Raw genomic sequence first — 19,732 nt, forward strand, 5'->3', positions numbered from 1 at the left:
TGAATTTTCAGCATGATGTCAATGACATGGCCTGTGTTTGGATTTAAACAGGTGCACTCCCTATTCCTTGACTATCATACCCGGATGGGACGGAATTCCTACACTACGGGAGAGTTCAGGTGCAGGACCAACATGAACGTGCCCTCTAATGCACGGGTGGAGCGATCACCTTCGAGACAACGGCAGAGTTACTGGTTAAGAAAATTTAGGTTAATTGACTTCTCCGCCTACTTGTTTCATCGGTGTTTTCATTCAATAAAATTATAGAGAAATTTTTAATTATAGCTTATATTTTTTCTGTCATGGAAAAACATTTACAAACATATACAACTTCACGTTCAGTTAGAAGTCGATAAATAACAGATTCTTTTAGTGAGAAACAATGTTTCTTATTTTAGGCGTTAGCAATGATCCAGTCAGTGTAGCGAGACACGCGGGCGTTGACACCAGGGTAGAAGGGATCAGCGCACTGGAAGCCCCAGGACACAACACCGACGATGATGTTGCTGTTGTGGGCGAGGGGACCGCCGGAGTCTCCCTGGCAAGCGTCCTTGCCGCCGACATCCAAGATACCAGCGCACAACATGTTGTCGGTAATGTCGGGCCAGTTCTGGTAACCAGGCTGGGTCTTCAGGAAGGCGTAACGCTCAGCACAGAGCTCCTGGTTGATGAGGTTGATGTCAACGTGCTGCAACTGCTGAGGGAATCCACCGCCGCTCTGAAAATAAAACATTATATAAAATCATCTGAAACCGATTTCTTGGAAATAGTAGGTAGGTTAATATAATACATTATTAACATACATAAGGTCAGATAAGTATTAGATTCAGTAATGTTTTTGGTTAAAGCCGCGGCCTTATTCATTTATTAAAAAATAAAAAATAGTTTTAAGATATTACTTACCGAGAGTGCTCCCCATCCGACAGTGGTCAGAAGGGTGTTGTCGGGAAGAGAGTAGCTGCTGCCGGGGATGCTGGCGGGCTGGATGGTGTTGGAGAAGGTGGCGGGGACAGTGAGGCGGACGATGGCGACGTCGTGGTCCAGGGTAGCGCTGCTGTACTGAGGGTGCAGCACCAACTGGGACACGGTGTGAAGGGTGCCACCGCTGGACGCCAGGGAGGTGCCCAGGCGCACATTCCACTCCAGAGGTGAGTCACCACTGTTATAAAAAAAATTGACTGAGATATAATCGGTACCTTATGTCACGCATTTCACTTTTGTAATTAATCTTGAAAATAACGGAAATGTGGGTAAAAAAGTAATGGAAAAAAATCAAGATCACACACACATTAACTTTCATACAAAAACCAGCAAGTATCGTGGTACATACAAGAATCGTGGTAACTTTGGGTATATATTATTTAGTAGGTATATATTCATATTTACGTATTGTTTATGTAGGTATAATATACAATACTAGCCGTTTTCCCGCGGTTTCACCCGCGTCCCGTGGTAACTACTGCCCGTACCGGGATAAAATATAGCCTATGTTACTCGTGGATAATGTAGCTTTCGAATGGTGAAAGAATTTTTAAAAACTGTCCAGTAGTTTTTGAGCCTATTCATTACAACCAAACAAACAAACAAAGTTTTCCTCTTTATAATATTAGTATAGATACAGCTGTTTTCTTCCATTTTAATTTCTGTTTCCCTTGCTTTTTACACACTGTCTACATCTCTTTTATTCTCTTTTTCCTTTCGCAGGTATGCTGGAAGAGATTTCTTTAGAAATAAGCATTACCTTTGTAAATTCTTTCTTTCCGGTCATCTTTCTTTATTATGTGTGTACAAAAATTTGTAAATAAATAAATAACTTACAAGTAACAGTGAGCAGCTGAGAGGATGGAGGTGGAGGTTAGCAGAGATCCACCGCATGCCTGGTACCACCAGATGCCCCAGAAACCATACTGCATGTTGGACATGTAGGGGTAGGCCTCCACAGTGGTGGGGCTGCCGCCCACAATGCGGTTGACGGATTTGGGTACCGCTGAAATAGGAAAAACATATTATTTATACAATTAACTTTTTATCCAATAATTTTCATAGTAAACATTTAAATTACAAAACTTTGAACTCTAAATTAGATTTGTATAAAACAGGAATTGCAGTGATTGCGATTTTTTTCATGAAAGAGAATGCAGAAAAATATCTTACCGAGTGCGGAGCCCAAAAGGGCTAACAGGATGACGGCGCGCATGATTGTTGGTGTACCTAGGCTGTGTTCTGCGTGATCTAGCAAACTCTTTTATATTAAATGTGCTTATCTGTTATCTTCCAATTATCAAATAAGTAATTAATCTCATTACACATACTCATGTAATCCGATTGTAATCTCCTCCCGGATGATACTAATTGAAATTGACATTTACTTAATTAGTAAATGTCTACGATCAGCAGATGTAGGCCATACTGCTGCTGGGCTGGACTTAAATGGAACTGATCTGGTCGCATCTGCCGTATGTCGGATGAGCTTTGGGCGAAAACGACCACTCTGTGGATCCCAAATTAGCAGGAGGACGTGACGAATTGTACTCCCACCGAATGGCCTCAGGTGGCACTATAATATAGAGACAAGTTGAAACAGAAGGGGAGTCTTCGTCTTGCAGTAGTTGTAGGTATGATGGCAGTTTTTAATATTTTTTCTGTTGTGCCTAGAAATTACTTCTGAATAAATTCGTGTATAGCTTTTCCTACATAAGTCTAGAACCGAAGTAAACTGTTTACTTCGGCTTTACTTAAACTGCATATATTCATAACAGACATTGGCTTACATGGATGCATGTTTGCATCTCAAAGATAAAAGTTTTTCTGTGCAAAATGTGCAAGGACCTTTTTTTTGCCATATTCCATATTGTGTCATAGACTAAATCGCACAAACAAAAGTGTCGTAAAGAAGCTATAATCTCGCGTCATTTGCTTTTCATGCTCTTCATAGAATGCTGTGAAGCACAAAGTTTTGACCCATTACGCATTTGTTGATCATAACTCGTTTCTTGTTTGAATAAGTCAATGATTTTGGAGTGGGAGGGGCTCCTAATTTATGTGCAAAATGAAAAAGTCACGTGGTATATAGGTTTTATTGGAATGTCCTTTAGAATACGTACAAATTATCTAAGGGAAATTATATCTCTAAACAATTGAACCTTTAAGCTGTTACGAGGAAACAATCCAAATTTCAAAAAAATGGAGGTTAAATGTAATCGCTTTGGTTACATACTTATTCAAAATAATTATTTAGCATCATCACATAGAGAATTGCTTAGAATTTGTAAAATTGAAATTTAACAAAGTGTCGAAAAAATATTCATGAATTACTTAAGAAATATTGTAATTTTATAAGGTAGAATTCTTTAACAGCATCATTTTGTCACAAATCTGTTCAATTCTCTATGAGAGGACTAAAGAAATAATAACTTAGTTATACCTTAAACATGAGTGGTGGGAAAAACTTATATAAAATCCATACTTCGAACACTGTCTACCTACATAGGTACATATTGTATAGCTTTAGTAAATGGTATCATAGCAGCACAATCAGTAAATATTATCATTTAGTTAATTGCAATCTGAAAGTTGATACAACAGTAAACTTTGCTTTCCCTGATACCAGTTACTAGTTATAGCTTTATCGTCTGTCTTATATAAAACGTTAATATTATAATACGTTACGGGCTATGTGTACGTACAAAAAAGTAGTATCAAAACTCAAATATGTAACTACGTTGAACCACAGACTAAAATACAGCCAGGAATACGAATAATTGACGAAGAGTATTTGACAAGTTTACAAACTTTGTAAAGCAGTATTAATCCAGTAAGTACCTAAGATAGAAAGTAGTAACTTATAGAAAATAATGTTAAGCGAACTTTTATATTATTAGTAAGTGTTTCATGAATAATACCAAAATCAGTATGGCCGACTTCAAACTGTGAGTTAGTGCTAATTAGCCGATTAGCTACGCAATAGAAAATTTTAATCCATTAAAATCTACTGCGCACCTAAGCGGATTAATTTAGACTCGATGTATTCAAATTATATGCTCATACCAGGAATAAAAATTAAACGTTTTTTGTTTTTCAATTTCTCCAAGCGTTTAAAATGGTATATTATGATGAGTTACGCTTAATATTTTCATGTAAACGATGCATATTGTTAACATATGACAATGATTTGTTTGTTATACAATATAAATTCAGATTGTAACTATAACAAGTATTATTGTGATCGATAATACGCGGAAGACTAATACAAGTGCACCTACATTTCTTTTATGTATCCTTTGTTATAATTCTAGTACACACATGGATAAGGCAGTATGCTATTTCTGAATTAATAAGTAAAAGTAGCATACACATGGTAGAAGGTAACTCCACTGGTGATTAACACTGTATATCAGTAGCGGCCAAACCATTCTATCGAGAGATACAATACGTAATTTACCAAAATAATAAGGGAATAAAGGCTCAAAATATTCTATTAAGTCTCTCCCGTTCTTAATAAAATTAACGCCTACGATTATCTAAACTAATAAAGCTTTGTTGGTGATTACATCTAATTAATGAGACTCATATTTACACAAACAAAGTACAACGAAGACAAACATTATTTAAAACTATCTGATTTTACCAATTTGCATGTCTGTGTGTTAATTAACGTCGGGATTACATATGCGCTTGAGTATATAGCTGCAAAAAAGTTAAATAAATTACCACAAACAGAGTTATAACAATTTCATGTCATGTATTTACTATGAACTATGTTCAACTTGAGTAAACAATCTATGCATTATGTTTAATTATTTTTTAAACGAGTACTATTTGTGCTAACGCATTTTTCTCTTATTGTATTAATATTTGGCAGGTTTCAAGTCTGTTTACAATTAAGATTACATGCTAAACAATTATATAAACTTACGTCACAAGATCAATCATAATCCAATGTGATAGTGGCTCGATATACTTTAATCCTTGGCGTAATTACCAAAGGGCAAACATCGCCTCGACTTATACGTATTAGGCGCACTATTTATTTGATTGATCACATAGTCTTATCCTAATTGGTGTTCACTTACAACTTCGGTTCTCATAATAACTAACCGTAATCTCGAAACAGTAATCTAGATAACTGTAATTGATAAATAAATTAAAGCCTACGTAGTATCAATATAGTATTCGATAAACACATAATAAATAATATATATTACGCTTAACACGTTCTGATAACCGTCTGATTTATTCAGATAGTTATACTAAAACGAGACTTATAACAATCGTATCTAAATACGTCAATTTTATTGAGACAATAACGTCAACCATTAATAGCATAATATATAGGTAATAACAAATTAATCTACGAATATATACTAGTACCAACATATACGTAAAAATTACGCCAAAACAAACGCTTCACAAGAAGCACAGAAAAGGCACGAAATTCATAAGACAGCGCATGTTATAACATTGTCATTGTTATACTATTTACTTATATAGGCATATTTCATAAGAATTATTTTATAATTGAACTTTGTTTTTTTTTTTTTCAATTTCTTTAACAATCGTTAGTCTACAACACTACCATAAATCAAAAGCTAAAGATGTGATTTTCATATAGGTCATAATAATTTATTGATTCGGTTTAAATAGATTTGGATACTTGATAAGGTTATGATAACACTTTAAATCCAGTACAATTTATGAGCCAGATGATAAGATAAACCTGCAATTGACAAATTGTATAGTTCTAGTACATAATTGTAAATATCGTAACTGGAAAGTCCATTTCAAAATATTGATTGTTATCGCGGTGTGTATAATTGACGCAGTACAAGTTCTTATAAACTTTTGATACAATTGAAGATAGCAACAAAAGAATATATTTTTTTATATTCAAAATGTTCAACAAACAACATTGTCTAGAGTCTAGTAAATAAGAGTTCAAATCAGTTGCAGGTTTCTTTTTATTTGCAGAATCTTTGAGTTATATCAATAGATTTTTCCACTACTTCTACAAATCTCAGATATCATAATTTCGCTTTAAATCCAATTAAATATAATCATTTTAATACTTTCATCACATGTTTCTTACCTAATAGGTTTATGAGCTGTTTAAACTATTGCTCGTGTCAAATTGTAACATGTTCATGTTAGGCTAGGGACTAAGATCACTTATTTAGCTCCATCCACATTATACTCACTTTTGAAAGAGTATGATTTTGCAAACAGGTACATCCTTTATCTGAACGAATGATTTCTCCTACAAAATCGCTATTTTCAAAGGCTAATTGTAGATTTCTATTACCTATCTATACAACGAACTGCGATTAGAGATCCTATTTCAATCTATAACTGCAAAACAACGGATGTTATAGAAATCCACACTAAGTTGAATAGAGCTGAATTTACGGCCATTCCCAATACCTATCTGTTGTATAGCTTACTACAGATATTATTTTAACATTAACTCCAATAAAAGTTATGTCAAATCCTATATTCAGTAAGCAAAAGAAAAACAGATAGAGTATTGGGAAAGGCCTTTAACGAGTGATGTTTTGATGTAGGGTGGTGGGTCACTGTCGGTCGACAGTCCGCTTGAGCCACTGCGTGAAGTGTCGCAGCTGCCACACCGCCCGCGCCGACTCCTCGCGCAAACGTGCGTTGTGTCGCCTCAGCCGACGCACCTATCGAATAATCCGAGATAATAAGTTAAGCTGCCTACTACCTATTAATCTTAATACTGTCGAAATTGTTATGAAATAGATTTGTAGTACCTAAATAAATTAAAATGGTTACATTAAATGTCCCAGTGTGAACTAAACATTTTTGAATCGAGAGGTCTTACAACACAAACAACCCAAACATAAAAATGCCCTCGTGATTAGTTATTCAGCTGCGTCTTAGTCAAACCAACAACTGAATGACTCTGTATTGCATACATATAGTAAATTAGCTTGTGTGATGACCTTTACTTCGAATTCATTCATCCATAAGCTTATTTAAAAACGATAAAATCAATGTAACATAGACACGTGCTGTACAATCACATGACGCTTAGCCCATAGATTACGATGCGGTAATCCTGTTGTCTGGTGATAATTACATCGGTACATTGGTGCATGCGTATTAAAAATAATTTCTGGGAAGGTAGGTACAAATATCGTCTTTCTATTTTTATAATATTGATATGTTTACAATATAAATAACATTTTTTTTTCAGAGATAGATAGATAGACAGAAATATGCTGCATAATTTTTAGAATGCTGTTGGCGCTTTTCCCCTACTCTACGCATCCGAAAAATTATTAGTCAGAAACAAAAGTCGCCAAACCATCCAAAATTCGATATTAAACATCGATTGAAGTATCGACAAATTGCATGACAACACTAGTGCAAAAATTGAACAAACATCACTGAGTAAGGAAAGATCAAGTAGCCTCGTCCCCAACAGACCCGTATTTTGATGCGCTACTTAGGAGATTTTCCGTTATGGCATCTTTGTTAGTCATTTTGTTCTCCATGCTAAACATAGTGAAATTGACATAAAAAGATTGCAATATAATTAAATATAGTTATCTCAGTATACCTCTTCCTCCAGCTGATGCCTGTGTCGCTGCGAGGCGGCGGCGTCGGTCTCGAGCGCGGCGACGCGCGACGCGAGGCCGCACGCGCAGTTGGCCGCGCTCGCCGTATTCGCTGTACTGTTGGCCACGTTAGCCCCAGTAGGCGACGTTGTAGAAACGCTTGTTGTTAATGTAGCGGGGACTGTTTCAGATACCTGACAAGTATAAAAAGTTGGTGATGATTGATTTTCAGGTTTGCTCATTTTTTTTGTTCTCGCTTATTTAAGTAATTTTTATACATAAAGTACATGTCAATTCCATCATAGCCTAACTTAAACTAAAATACATATGCTTATTATTTATGGCTTACGGCTAAATACTATGAACAGATTGCTCATTTCGAATACATATGTGGTGGAGTACATAAGGCAGCATATAGAGGGAAAACATAAGGAAGGGAGAGTATATAAGGAAGAACATAGGGGTATTACATAAGGCAGCGTAGGTATAGGGAAATTACATAAAATGAAGCCATAAAAATAAGTGTAACGAACGTTACGTATGCAACAAGTAGTCGTATCTGTAGATAATCACGCGATTGTGGATACATAAAATGTTAAGTTAAGGTGCCGTTCTGTTCATCACGAAATATTTTATTCAATAGTAATTTTCCGCTTGCCCAAAAATAACATAACGTGCAAAAAATAAATTTATAAAATGTCATTAATATTGATAAAAAAGATTGATTTATGAATTGAGCTAAGAATAGTCTTTCGGTCAATATATATAGTGATATTGTTTTTTTTTTTTTTAATCTAAATTGCATATCAACATTCAACGCAGAAATCGTTTTATTGACTGTTTCATTTTTAAATATATTATTGTATGTATACTTATATTAAAACGCTGAAGAAGTTCGCTTGAATGTGCTAATTTTATCATTTGAACTAATAACTACGGTCCGATTAGAAAAATATGTTTCCTTCGGTAGCCCATTTGCCCATTTTTGAGGAAGGATACATGTTATTTAATGGAGTAGTTCTCAAAGGACTGGCAAAAACTTGTGCATAAATAAGGTTCTACTTACGACAGAGACGTCATTCCAGGAATCGTTGGCGGTTTCGTTCGCTAAAGTTTCTAATGAGGGATCGGTGTTGTCCATCGATGGGTATTGATGCTCTTCACATATCTAAACCAAAACAGATGAAAATTTTATATTATATCCAAGTATAGAGACAGTCTCTTTAAACATGGACACTTAATCTACGTCTATGATGAACAGATTTGGGTAAAGAAATGTATAATTAAATATAGAAGATCTCCAACCAACTTTTGAATTAAAAAGTCTCGCTAAAAATAAACAATTCCAAATTGACTTGATACAGCCATTGAATCAAAATTTTGCTTTGTCATTAGGTAAAATGTACGCAAATTAAATAGCTTCTTTGTATTATCTATTGTTGTAATATCTTATCTTTAGACTAGGTAAAACTTTTAGATACAAATAAAATAACAAATAAAGTAGAATATACCTACAGGAAACCGATTAATGACCTGATTATTAATTTTATCACGTGAATAGTCTACACCTACGCTAATTAAAAAAACCCGTACCAGTAGGTAATTTATGTTTTTAATAATAAGAGGGCACAGTTTTTAAGTGACGTCCGAAAGTCATAAACATACAGTCGATGTTATTTTTTAATTCAATAATGGACATTGGCTAGACAGACCCCTTACAGCATACAAAGCTATATATGGACGCCGAACTTTATGATTTTCTGTAAGATTTTTAATTTTATTATACTAAAAAAAAAAAAAACGGTTGTCTGTAAAGTCGGTTTACTGACGATAGTCGAACGTGACAACGTCATGAGAAATTGATCGTCAGATATCGAACGTTGCCAAACGCGGAGGCCGATCGTGCCTCTTTGTTGCTCGTTGCGTGCTCTCGCTTGTACTTCAAGCCTTAAACGGAATGCCTCAGAGCGAGGTAACGCCGCATGAGTCATGTTTTTTCGTGCGTGCAGCCGGCTCCATCGATTTATAAGACGTTGTCACGTCAACAAAGGCTTTGTATGCCGTTAAGGGGTTGACTAAAAGTAAACAACTTTTTACACAAATGCACAATTACAAATTGTTATCATTGTATTTTGTTGCCTATTTCTCTTATTTGTGACTTTTATTTTCTGCCGCATTATACTTTCAACTGAGAAAGGAAATAAAAAAAGTCTTATGAAGATTGTTCGTCTCTAGTGTTGTGTCCCTAGTTAAGTGCCTATTCAAACGGATGTGTACCTGTAGCATAGCTCGGGTGGCAGTATGCACTAGCGCCGCCCAGTCCAGTGCGGCGGCGTCGGGCAGCGGCAGCGGCGCCGCGCCCCCCGCCCCACTCGCCGGGCCTCCGCCCCCCGTCCCACTCGCTGAAGACCTCCCTTCGCCTAGCTCCGCGTCCATCATTCGGATGAGATCCTCCTGGATAACAAGAAATAAGCAGATAATAACAACATTGCTTGGTGTTTCTGTAATCATGTGGTTCTGTTTAGTATTGAGTTTTTTTTTGTCAATACAATTTATTGTTTTTTGTCTCGTTTGAACTCGAAAAGTCTGTAGGAGGTACGGAGGTAAGATGAGCGTAGACGCCATAAGGCTGGTAGGTTACGCGCCTTCTTGTACGTTAAGTAATGTATGAATAATAATGTATAAATAATGAATAAACGAGGCCTTCGGGTTCCACGAGACATCTGAAAAATATTTGTCTTGATTGTAAAAATTGAAACTGAAATATATAATTGTATTGATTGATTGGTGATTGGTTTAAGAAAAATTGGGCGGGTTCCAAAGAAGGGCGGAGCTAGTCACGCTCCTCGTCCCCCGAACGCCCGTATTTTGGCAGGCTACTTTGCTATTTTCTTAGGAGATTTTGCGTGATGTTTGCATGACATATCTGCATGTAATTTTGTTCTCTATGGTTTGTAGACTCACAGTAAGCGAAGATGTGTTGGCCGAGGCACGCTTGTGCCTCGCATGTCGCGGAGACGCGGCGTCGTCGTGCGAGCGGCGGCGTAATGCTGCCTCAGGCGCAGGAGACGTCTGCGGCGACCGACGACCCGATCGACATGAACCACCTAGCATAAATAAATCATATTTTAACCTCGATAGCATCGTTTTTAGGGTTCCGTACCCAAAGGGTAAAACGGGACCCTATTGTTTTCGCTCCTCTGTCCGTCCGTCCGTCCGTCCGTCTGTCACCAGGTTGTATCTCACGAACCATGATAGTTAGAGAGCTGAAATTTTCACAGATGATGTATTTTTGTTGCCGCTATAACAACAAATACTGAAAACTAGAATTGAATAAATATTTTGGGGGGCTCCCATACAACAAACGTGATTTTATTTTGGTCCGTTTTATAAATAATGGTACGGAACCCTTCGTGCGCGAGTCCGACTCGCACTTGGCCGGTTTTTTAATTAATTTACAGTATTTGCAATAAGCATGTTGAATATAAACGTTTTCAGTATTCAATGTAAAAATATTTTTGTCTACAAATGATAATAAAAACAAAACACTGATTCCGATTCTGAAAAAGAAAATACCTACAGACCTCTCTGGAGAACTTGATACAAAAAGTAAAATTAAGTAATCAGTTTCACAACAATTTTTATTGCGACATCATATTTTGTGTGCTTATTGCTCATGCCTCGAGAAAGTACTCGATGCAGTTATCAAAACCAAAGCACTTTCTTCAACAAACGAACCTGTGCCATATCCTGAGCTATCGGACCGCGGTGGCGAGTGTCCGCGCTCGTAGGCGCGGCGCGGACGGCCCGGCTGCTGCGCGTCCGCGCGGGCGAGCGGAGCCCACTCCTCCAGCCCCGCCTCGCACTGGCACTTGGAGCTCGACGCGAATGTTACCGTCACCTGGTCAAGTATTGCTTTTATATAACGATGTATCTTGGATCTTATACTGATGAATGGAAGACAAAAGGGTTGAAACGTACATAGATTTTGAACTGGGAAAAGAATACTCAAGCAAAAAATTGCTTGGTTTTACTTTGCGAAAATAATTTTAAATTTAATCTGGTTGACAGTTTTTCTTATTTATGAATCTGGTTAGTTCTTTTATAAGAATTTCACAAGCTGACAATAGCAATTTATTTCTGTTATTTAACAAGCGGAACAAAATATTTTATAAATTCGTACTTCGCTCGACCGTAATTCTAACTTCAGATTCTTCAAGATACATATTCTAGAATGTTAACAGAACTGCACATACCGTGACAGGATCGGAGGTTTTGAGCAGATCGACGAGCTGGTCGTGATGTAACGCGACGACGGCGGCGCGGCACACCTCCAGCAGCCGCGCGCCGCGCTTGATGCCCGCCCGCGCCGCGCAGCCCGAGCTCTCCACCAGCGTCACCAGCCCGTCCGGCTGCACGTGGAAACCTGAAGAAATGATGCTATTAGCTGGACATATTTTTGAGCAGACCCCCACAGTCTGCGTGCTAGGAGGCCCAGGAATTTGGAAGAACATGTTTGTCGCAGCACGGCGCGAGTGTTGCGTATAGTATAGTCAGTAGTTACCGAGCTGCGGGTTGGCGCCGCGCTCGAGCGTGAGCTCGTGCAGCGCGTGCGCGTGCGGCGGCGCCACGCTGGCCAGGCGCCGCAGCAGCACGGCGCGAGTGTTGCGTATAGTATAGTCAGTAGTTACCGAGCTGCGGGTTGGCGCCGCGCTCGAGCGTGAGCTCGTGCAGCGCGTGCGCGTGCGGCGGCGCCACGCTGGCCAGGCGCCGCAGCAGCACGGCGCGAGTGTTGCGTATAGTATAGTCAGTAGTTACCGAGCTGCGGGTTGGCGCCGCGCTCGAGCGTGAGCTCGTGCAGCGCGTGCGCGTGCGGCGGCGCCACGCTGGCCAGGCGCCGCAGCAGCACGTCGGAGCCGCCACGTAGCCGGACACTCTCGCCGCGGTGGTAGTACACTCGCGTCCAGCCGCCGCTCACCACCCATCCTGTAAACGTAACCGCCGTTCTTTAGAAAGTGAAAACATATTGCATTAGAATCGAAAATTCACTACTTTCTTGCTAGTGTCAGTGAATGTAACACTTTACTTATATTTTCTCAGTATGGGCTGCATCTCTTAAAGTGATGACATATCTGAACGGCACAGCACGACTCTGTTTAAAATTTAGCTTACAGCTGACGCGCTGTCTGCGTGGTACGAAGATAGCCATCGGCGCGCTGCTGTAAGCAAACGAGCGGTGCGCCTCCACTCGCTTTAAGCACTCTTAGGGCCTGTCTAGACAGCGCGAGCTAAGCGGTCGCACGTTACCTCATACGCACGTGAAACGAGCGCGATTCTCACCTAGTAACGAGTTAGTGGGTAGGACGAGCACAATTTGTCGCGTGCTGTCCTCGACGAACACCACGGTGTCAGCTGACACGCCCATTATGCAGTCGAGCAGGGAACCGCCCGCACCTTCATCTTGTACTTGAACCTGAAATATGATTTTTAAAATTAATGGAAATCATTTAGGACGGCCAGCAGAAAAAATACCTGATAAAATAATTTAGTTAATAAAGACTGTTCGGTTAGTTATTTAATATACTGATATATAAGGTGCTTTAATGTTACCTGCCAGGTCTTGAATGGGGGTTGTATTGCGTTTATTGATTACAATAGTGAAGAAATTTCGTTTCCCGGAACAGTCAATTCAATTTGAGACGGTAAACAAGTTAAATTAACATTGGCTGTACTCTGCATAACGTGGTTCACAAATTACGCGCGTAGTATCGCTTCGTCAATGAAAACAACTGCTATCTCTTAATATCTGTTCTGCAAGAGTGGCAACGCGCAACTCTACTGGATGATTTTAAACTAATAAATTAAGTCAAATTTATACGTAATTTTTAAAAAACTAAATATGACAAATAATCAATAATTTATATTTACTATTGTAATCTATAAACGCAATACTACCCTCCATTCAAGTCCTGGCAGGTAATAATAAAGCACCTTATATGTAGAAAAATAACTCACATGAAAACATAGAGCTCCTCCGACTAAAACGTCGTTGGTGCAGTTGTCCACTCGCGTAATCAAAGTGTTGTTCGCGGAATTGCTGCCGCTTTTCATAAGTAGCGATGAGAATATTGCTGGAACACAAAATAAAAAAAGGATAAGTATTAGTATTAACTCATATATTTTAATTTATTGCTATGGGGACTGTTCGAATACTTACAGAACTTCTGTCCAGTTTCAACAGTGGTAGCTGTTACATAATTCTTGGCTAAATCTTTCAGGTACTCTTGTCGCGTGCGCGTCGCCATTGTACTAAACTTTGGTGATTGGATTGCAGCATTCTCGCCGTTTATAACCTACATAATAGAAAAATATCAAAGTATTAATTATTTGAAAGTTTTAATATCAATCTAGACACACGGCAGTGTGTCCGCCAAGTTCGAGCAAAAAAAGCGACACACCGGCCGTGGGTTATATTACACGAACCATTTCGGGCCAAATTCGACCCCCCTGTAACTCAAAATCTATTTTATTTACGCATATCAAATTTCTAGTATCTGTTGAGACCCCCTCACTTATCTAAAATACAAAATTTCATTAATATACCTATTGTAGGTCTTGAGATATTGCCGTCAGAAAATCGCTATTTTTACTATACACTCACTGACTGACTGACTCACTCATCAAAAACCTAGACCACTTCCAATGGTCGTATTGACTTGAAATTTGGCATGGAGGTAGGTCCTTATGTCAAGGTAAAGGGAAAAATCTGAAAATGGCCAAGTGTGAGTCGGTTTCAAAATAATGAAGGTGTTTTATACCCGGTGTAAATGTATACCCCTAAGGAACTAAAACGAACTAAATTTATCTATATTTATATAATATATCTTCGAATGGTCGTACCGATCTGAAATTCGTTACAAAGGATTGTATTTAGTAAAAATCTGAAAACGGCCAAGTGTGAATCACTTTCGAAAATAACAAATGTGTAACTTTGATCCACGAACATAATATATGATAACATGTCATGTCAGTCAGTTGGTAAATCTAGTCCATTTAGTTAATCTAGTTCATTTCTTTGTAAGAAACATAGTGCATATAAAAAAATCTGAAAGATAGTATAAATGAGACATTTCTTTAACTAACTTCATCATAAGAAAAAAATAAAATAAACAACCTTACAAAAATAAATGAAATCCCACCCAAAACAAAAATGTGAAAGACTGCCAAGTTCGATAATATGGGAATGCTTCGCCTATAAAAGAAGTGAGATCTGAATAAGTACCAAGTTCCATACACATACCTCAGTTAAAAATAGTTACTTTTTAATGATGTTACTTGGCAAGTTTTAATAGAAAATTAAATACTTGATTCATTGCGTTTAGTAGGTTTATAACAAGGAGTGTGAAAACTTGCCAAGTGACATCATTAAAAAGTAACTATTTTTAACTGAGGTATGTGTATGGAACTTGGTACTTATTCAGATCTCACTTCTTTTATAGGCGAAGCATTCCCATATTATCGAACTTGGCAGTCTTTCACATTTTTGTTTTGGGTGGGTTTGTGTATACTTGTAAATTGATAACTTACTTTACTTAGTAGTAAGTCAGTGAACGCTTCGCCTTTAGGGTATATCGCACCGTCTTTGATCGGAGGTCCGAATAAAGGCACTTCTTTAGCACGACTCACAGCTATACTATAATGCGTATTCTCTGTACATGGATCTATAGCTCTAACTACAACAAAAACATGTTGGAACTGCGAACGTATATTCCGCGGTGTGAACGGGGCAGCACCAGGTTCTTGGAAGACAATGGTTACTATATCGTTGCCGATGTGACGTTTCCTCAATAACTGTTGTCGGTTATTCGGCGTGTACGGCAACATAGTTGACACGTGAAACATTATGTCACAGCCCTGGTATGTGGTAAACACTGAATAAAGTCCAGTGGAGTCTGTTCTGTTATCTAGCCCAGCCTTATATTTATCAAAGTCTTTTAATCGAACTGTTTGGCCTAACATCTTCAGAAATTCTACAAAAGCTGGTCCAGCTTCTTGGTTGTTATACATTTCTTCTTCCGTTGACTGACCACTCTTGCAGTACATGACCCCAACTTTGTAGTGTCTGGTTACACATTGTTCGTCTAATCTTAAAAGTTGTTCTTCAGCCCCTCCATTACTGATACCAAGCCTGAAAATTTTGGGATTATTAAGTGACATACTACAAATGTAGTATTACAAAGTTATAATATAATCATGTTGCCGCAACGCGCAATTTTGATTAGGACTGGTGATGTATTAGATTACGATAGTAATGTCTTTAAGCTTGTGTAATCATGTTATTTCGCCGATGAAATCGCTAGTGGTCATACCTTAAGCAGCCAACTTGTAATTCTGGCGCGACGTACTCCAACACATCCTTAGTGTTGTAGGTGGCACTGTTGTTGCTTGGCTTGGCCGTCAGCGCATCTTCTAGCACGGAGCCTCGTAGCGTGAGGAGTTCGGAAGTGCGCACGATGAGGCGGTACTGCCAGGCGAGCTGCGACGCGGGCGCGGACACGTCCCCGCCGCCGCGACGTAGCTCCACCCGCTCTTTCTTTATCGATATGGCGACTGGTCCGAGGTTCTCGTCCATTCCAAACCAATTCTGATGAGCTGTGGGAAGATATTTAATTAATGTATATGACTGGATGTCATTTCTTTTATTTAGAAAAAGATTTTAGTTCCTGAACATAAATAATTAAACAGTTGTGTGTCTAAACGTATTATTAAAGATCCCAGGGACGAAAAGGTTACCTGAAACTTAAACTCCAAGTGAGAAAATTACTTACGCTGATTGTAGAAATAGTTCCTATAGTATAAGGCACCCAGGTCTTGGCTCTCAATAGGAAATGGTGAAAGTGATCTGGCAAATGGACAGCCATGACGCCAGTGCGTGTGTCCTGGAGGAAACTCCAGCATAGAAATCCCATAAGCAGCGCGTGGACGGTGCCAGCCTCCTGACTGGCCAAGTAGAGCACCGCGGGCAGTCTTCCAACATAAAGACACACAGCGTTCTTCTTCACCTGTAATGATGTCACAATGATTTTATGACTAGTAAAAAAATATGTTACACTGTTTTGTACTCTGTTTCTTTACAAGTAGTTGATTCAAATCCCAATACCCCAACGTAAAACTGGCTGGCTTCAAACTACCCTTAACGACTGCCAAAGATGTTCAATGACAGCCAGGGCTTACAGTTTATTGTGCCCTCCAAAACACGCAGAAGGCTAACAGTTAACTACCAAAATTGATAATTTGCTGTGTGTTCTGATTTGCAAAGAGAATTAGCAAATCAGCTTCAAATCATATTTGTGTAATATTTCTAAAACAGTCATGTATTTTCATTTCTAATATTGTAAAAACCAATTTCATTACACGTTACATTATACAGTTTATAATATCCAACTATTAATTTTCACTTGTGTAAATGACAGATTCTGTGGACATGTGAGAATCCATAATAAACGAAAGTGCAACAATTTTCTATAAAAAGTTGATGTTCACTATACTGAGTTGAGTACAGTTCCATACAACATCGGATACCAACTGAAATGCAATAAAGGAAAGTGCAAGATTTTTATTGAGCATTCAACTAATTGCACTAAGAAAAAGTTAAATTAATTAAAACTTTTAAAAGAAAAATCAATGACAATACGAACTAGCAAACGTGAGAAATTAAAATTCTTACTTAGACCTGTGCTCAGTATGACTCATATTAAATATTGGGCAGAAAAAAAAATGTGATTGAAATATTATTGAAATGTTTTAAAAAAATTACTAATTATAAGTTGGAAAAACTAAAATAGACTTTCTATTTTAATTGAAAATTTCTTGCAAGAATGTAAATATCAACCGCATTTCACCACAATTTCAATTCAAAGCGATAATGTTAATAAATGTCTACATGTATATTCTTTATTGTCTGCAAGTGTACTTCATTAACGCATGACTAACTGTCTGTGCAGTAATTATTGCATTAATGAATAAGTTATATTGAATGGAAGCACACAATGTCTGCTATCTAGTAAACTATTAGAAGTAAGTTAATAACAAAAGGAGACAATTATACTACTGTAATCCATAGCATTTTGTCGAATGAAGTTATAAAATTGCATTGTGTTATTAATAAAATTGTAATTGTATTGCTGACACTTTAAGTGAGAGGCATTGCCATCCAACGTGGCAATGCCAGCCTCTTGGCTACGTTCCTGGTGGGTAGGCAAGAGGAGTTTTTTGATTCCATTTTGTAATTATTATTTCAAATTTCATTTTAGATAGTTGGTAAAAATAATTTGTATGATAACAGCATAAAATATAATATATAAAAGAAAAAATATTCCTGTTTAATTACTTGTAAATTCATGCAAATATTTTGCATATTTATGCACGTTATTTTCTTTATTGCATTATTTATATTATGGAAGAATGAAACAGTAAAGGATATTCTGAATAATTACATACACTTGTAGTGTTCTCATGAATGAAAGATAACAGTAGAATGTATTGACAATCCGAGAATTCCAACCGAGAAAAACAGGTTACATTGCTAAAGACAATTGCCTTACTGTACCTACTTGAATAGAATTAAAAAAGAAATAAATATACCACCTCACTTCCTATATTAATTAGAAAAGAAATAGGAATATTTCATATCTAAGCAACTATCAACAATGATTACTCATAAATATTACATTCCTTCAATAACAATGTCAAGTGTGAGAGCATAATTTGTGTCACCTGATTCACAGATAACACAATGGTTATTTGTAGTAAATAAAAAGCAATACAAAAAGATAATTAGATACACATGACGGTTTTACATGCTTCCTAGGCACCACAGTATTTCTAAGTACTGATTCCTTGAATTCTATTATTGTTTAGAATGTGACTTACCTCCCAGTTCATTTCTGAAGAATGGACAACTTTCTAACAATTCATTACACCTTCCATCTCCTGTGTCTGGCACTGCATCCTCTCCTGGAGGCAGTCCACGAGTTGCCAGTAATGATGCTGCAGACGCTCCTGTTGTGGTGTTGCGCCGCCTGCTTAGCAGTGCCCCACGAATTTCTGCTGCATAACTTAAGTTAGCCAACAGTGACTGACAATCATAGTGGGCAAACTGTTTTCTTTTGTTACTCTCTGCTACAGATGAGAGACTTCCGTCTTCTAGGGGTGGACGGCTTAACACAGGTGCTGTTCCACCCCAAAGCTTATTTAGTTTCAATCGAGGCTTAGGACTGGCACTTGATCTGGATGGTGGGCCATCTGCATGGTCAGCTGTGATGCCATCAGTGATCCTTTCGACGGCGCGGCTCAGTCCTGGTGTCTTGTCCGGTGCCGACACGCCGCTGTAGCTGTGTACCATAGCGGGTAACCGCTCGTTTGCGCCTCCAATTACGTCAATTGAACCATGACTTCCGTACTCTCGTCGCAAGCCATTCCCAGACGGATGCTCAGCGTATATCAAGTCAAGACTTGAGTTGCTGCGGTAAATAACATCTCTAGCATCCTTTCTTCTATTATCTGGAGCGTACATGGCATTATTTTTCCAAACAACCTAGTGCATTCCCAATCACTAAAAAAGTTTGTCGTACTGAACTATGGGATAAATTTATATGTTTACACACACGTCGATTTAAAATTTTTGCTTGAGCCCTATTATAATTTGCAACTCAGATGAAAAGAAATACCAAATTAGAAAACAAGCTTGAACATAATCACAAAATTATCAACGTGTTATTTGATCACTAGCACATAAATGAACACTGCTGTTGTATTATTTGCTAAAAATACACTCGTAATAAATGTAAAACAAAGAGTAAATAGAAAATATTAATAATTTTGCAAAACTTGGATGGAGAAGTCCCATGTCAAATAGGTATCATCAAGTCAATTTACGCTTCATAAAAAACCATACATAGATAATAAATTGTTAATAGAATCTGTGACCTCAAAGATTTGAGTTGCCAAAGTAAAAAAATGATGTTATTTGCCGACTCGATGTAAGGCAGTCCCTAGACGATCAATATGTCAGGGCGTGCAAGTGAAAACGGAACCTGAGTTCAGCCTTTAGTCTTGAACTCGTTAAGTTCACTGACGTAGGTTCTCAAACTTTT

General features: G+C 37.9%; 2 protein-coding genes and 1 long non-coding RNA gene across 4 annotated transcripts; 1 reads left to right on the forward strand and 2 right to left on the reverse strand.

Moving 5' to 3' along the window:
• Positions 1-272: 272 nt before the first annotated feature.
• Positions 273-2,306, reverse strand: LOC124629592 (trypsin CFT-1-like). Its single transcript, XM_047163071.1, has 4 exons — positions 2,155-2,306; positions 1,819-1,987; positions 904-1,159; positions 273-718 (listed from the first exon to the last, which is right to left on the reverse strand). The coding sequence occupies exons 1-4, from the start codon at positions 2,195-2,197 to the stop codon at positions 395-397; spliced, it is 792 nt and encodes a 263-aa protein (XP_047019027.1). The 5' UTR covers positions 2,198-2,306; the 3' UTR covers positions 273-394.
• Positions 2,307-2,360: 54 nt separating this feature from the next.
• On the forward strand, positions 2,361-10,713 carry LOC124629595. 2 transcript variants are annotated; one of them, XR_006984315.1, is made up of 3 exons: positions 2,361-2,615; positions 6,558-7,809; positions 10,536-10,713. It is a non-coding gene; the product is annotated as an uncharacterized LOC124629595 (long non-coding RNA). The 2 variants fall into 2 exon arrangements; XR_006984314.1 differs by lacking the exon at positions 6,558-7,809 and having other exon boundaries at positions 2,367-2,615.
• Positions 3,064-19,512, reverse strand: LOC124629593 (signal-induced proliferation-associated 1-like protein 1). The gene is made up of 15 exons (XM_047163072.1): positions 18,510-19,512; positions 16,406-16,639; positions 15,947-16,229; positions 15,165-15,765; positions 13,795-13,930; positions 13,593-13,708; positions 12,918-13,050; positions 12,396-12,563; positions 11,834-12,003; positions 11,316-11,478; positions 10,542-10,684; positions 9,855-10,031; positions 8,644-8,745; positions 7,580-7,771; positions 3,064-6,677 (listed from the first exon to the last, which is right to left on the reverse strand). Exons 1-15 carry the CDS (start codon positions 19,150-19,152, stop codon positions 6,567-6,569), a joined length of 3,372 nt encoding a protein of 1,123 aa, XP_047019028.1. The 5' UTR covers positions 19,153-19,512; the 3' UTR covers positions 3,064-6,566.
• Between the last annotated feature and the right edge of the window lie 220 nt (positions 19,513-19,732).

The sequence above is a fragment of the Helicoverpa zea genome, chromosome 4 (genome assembly GCF_022581195.2).
Source record: "Helicoverpa zea isolate HzStark_Cry1AcR chromosome 4, ilHelZeax1.1, whole genome shotgun sequence".
In the NCBI taxonomy this organism is placed as follows: domain Eukaryota; kingdom Metazoa; phylum Arthropoda; class Insecta; order Lepidoptera; family Noctuidae; genus Helicoverpa; species Helicoverpa zea.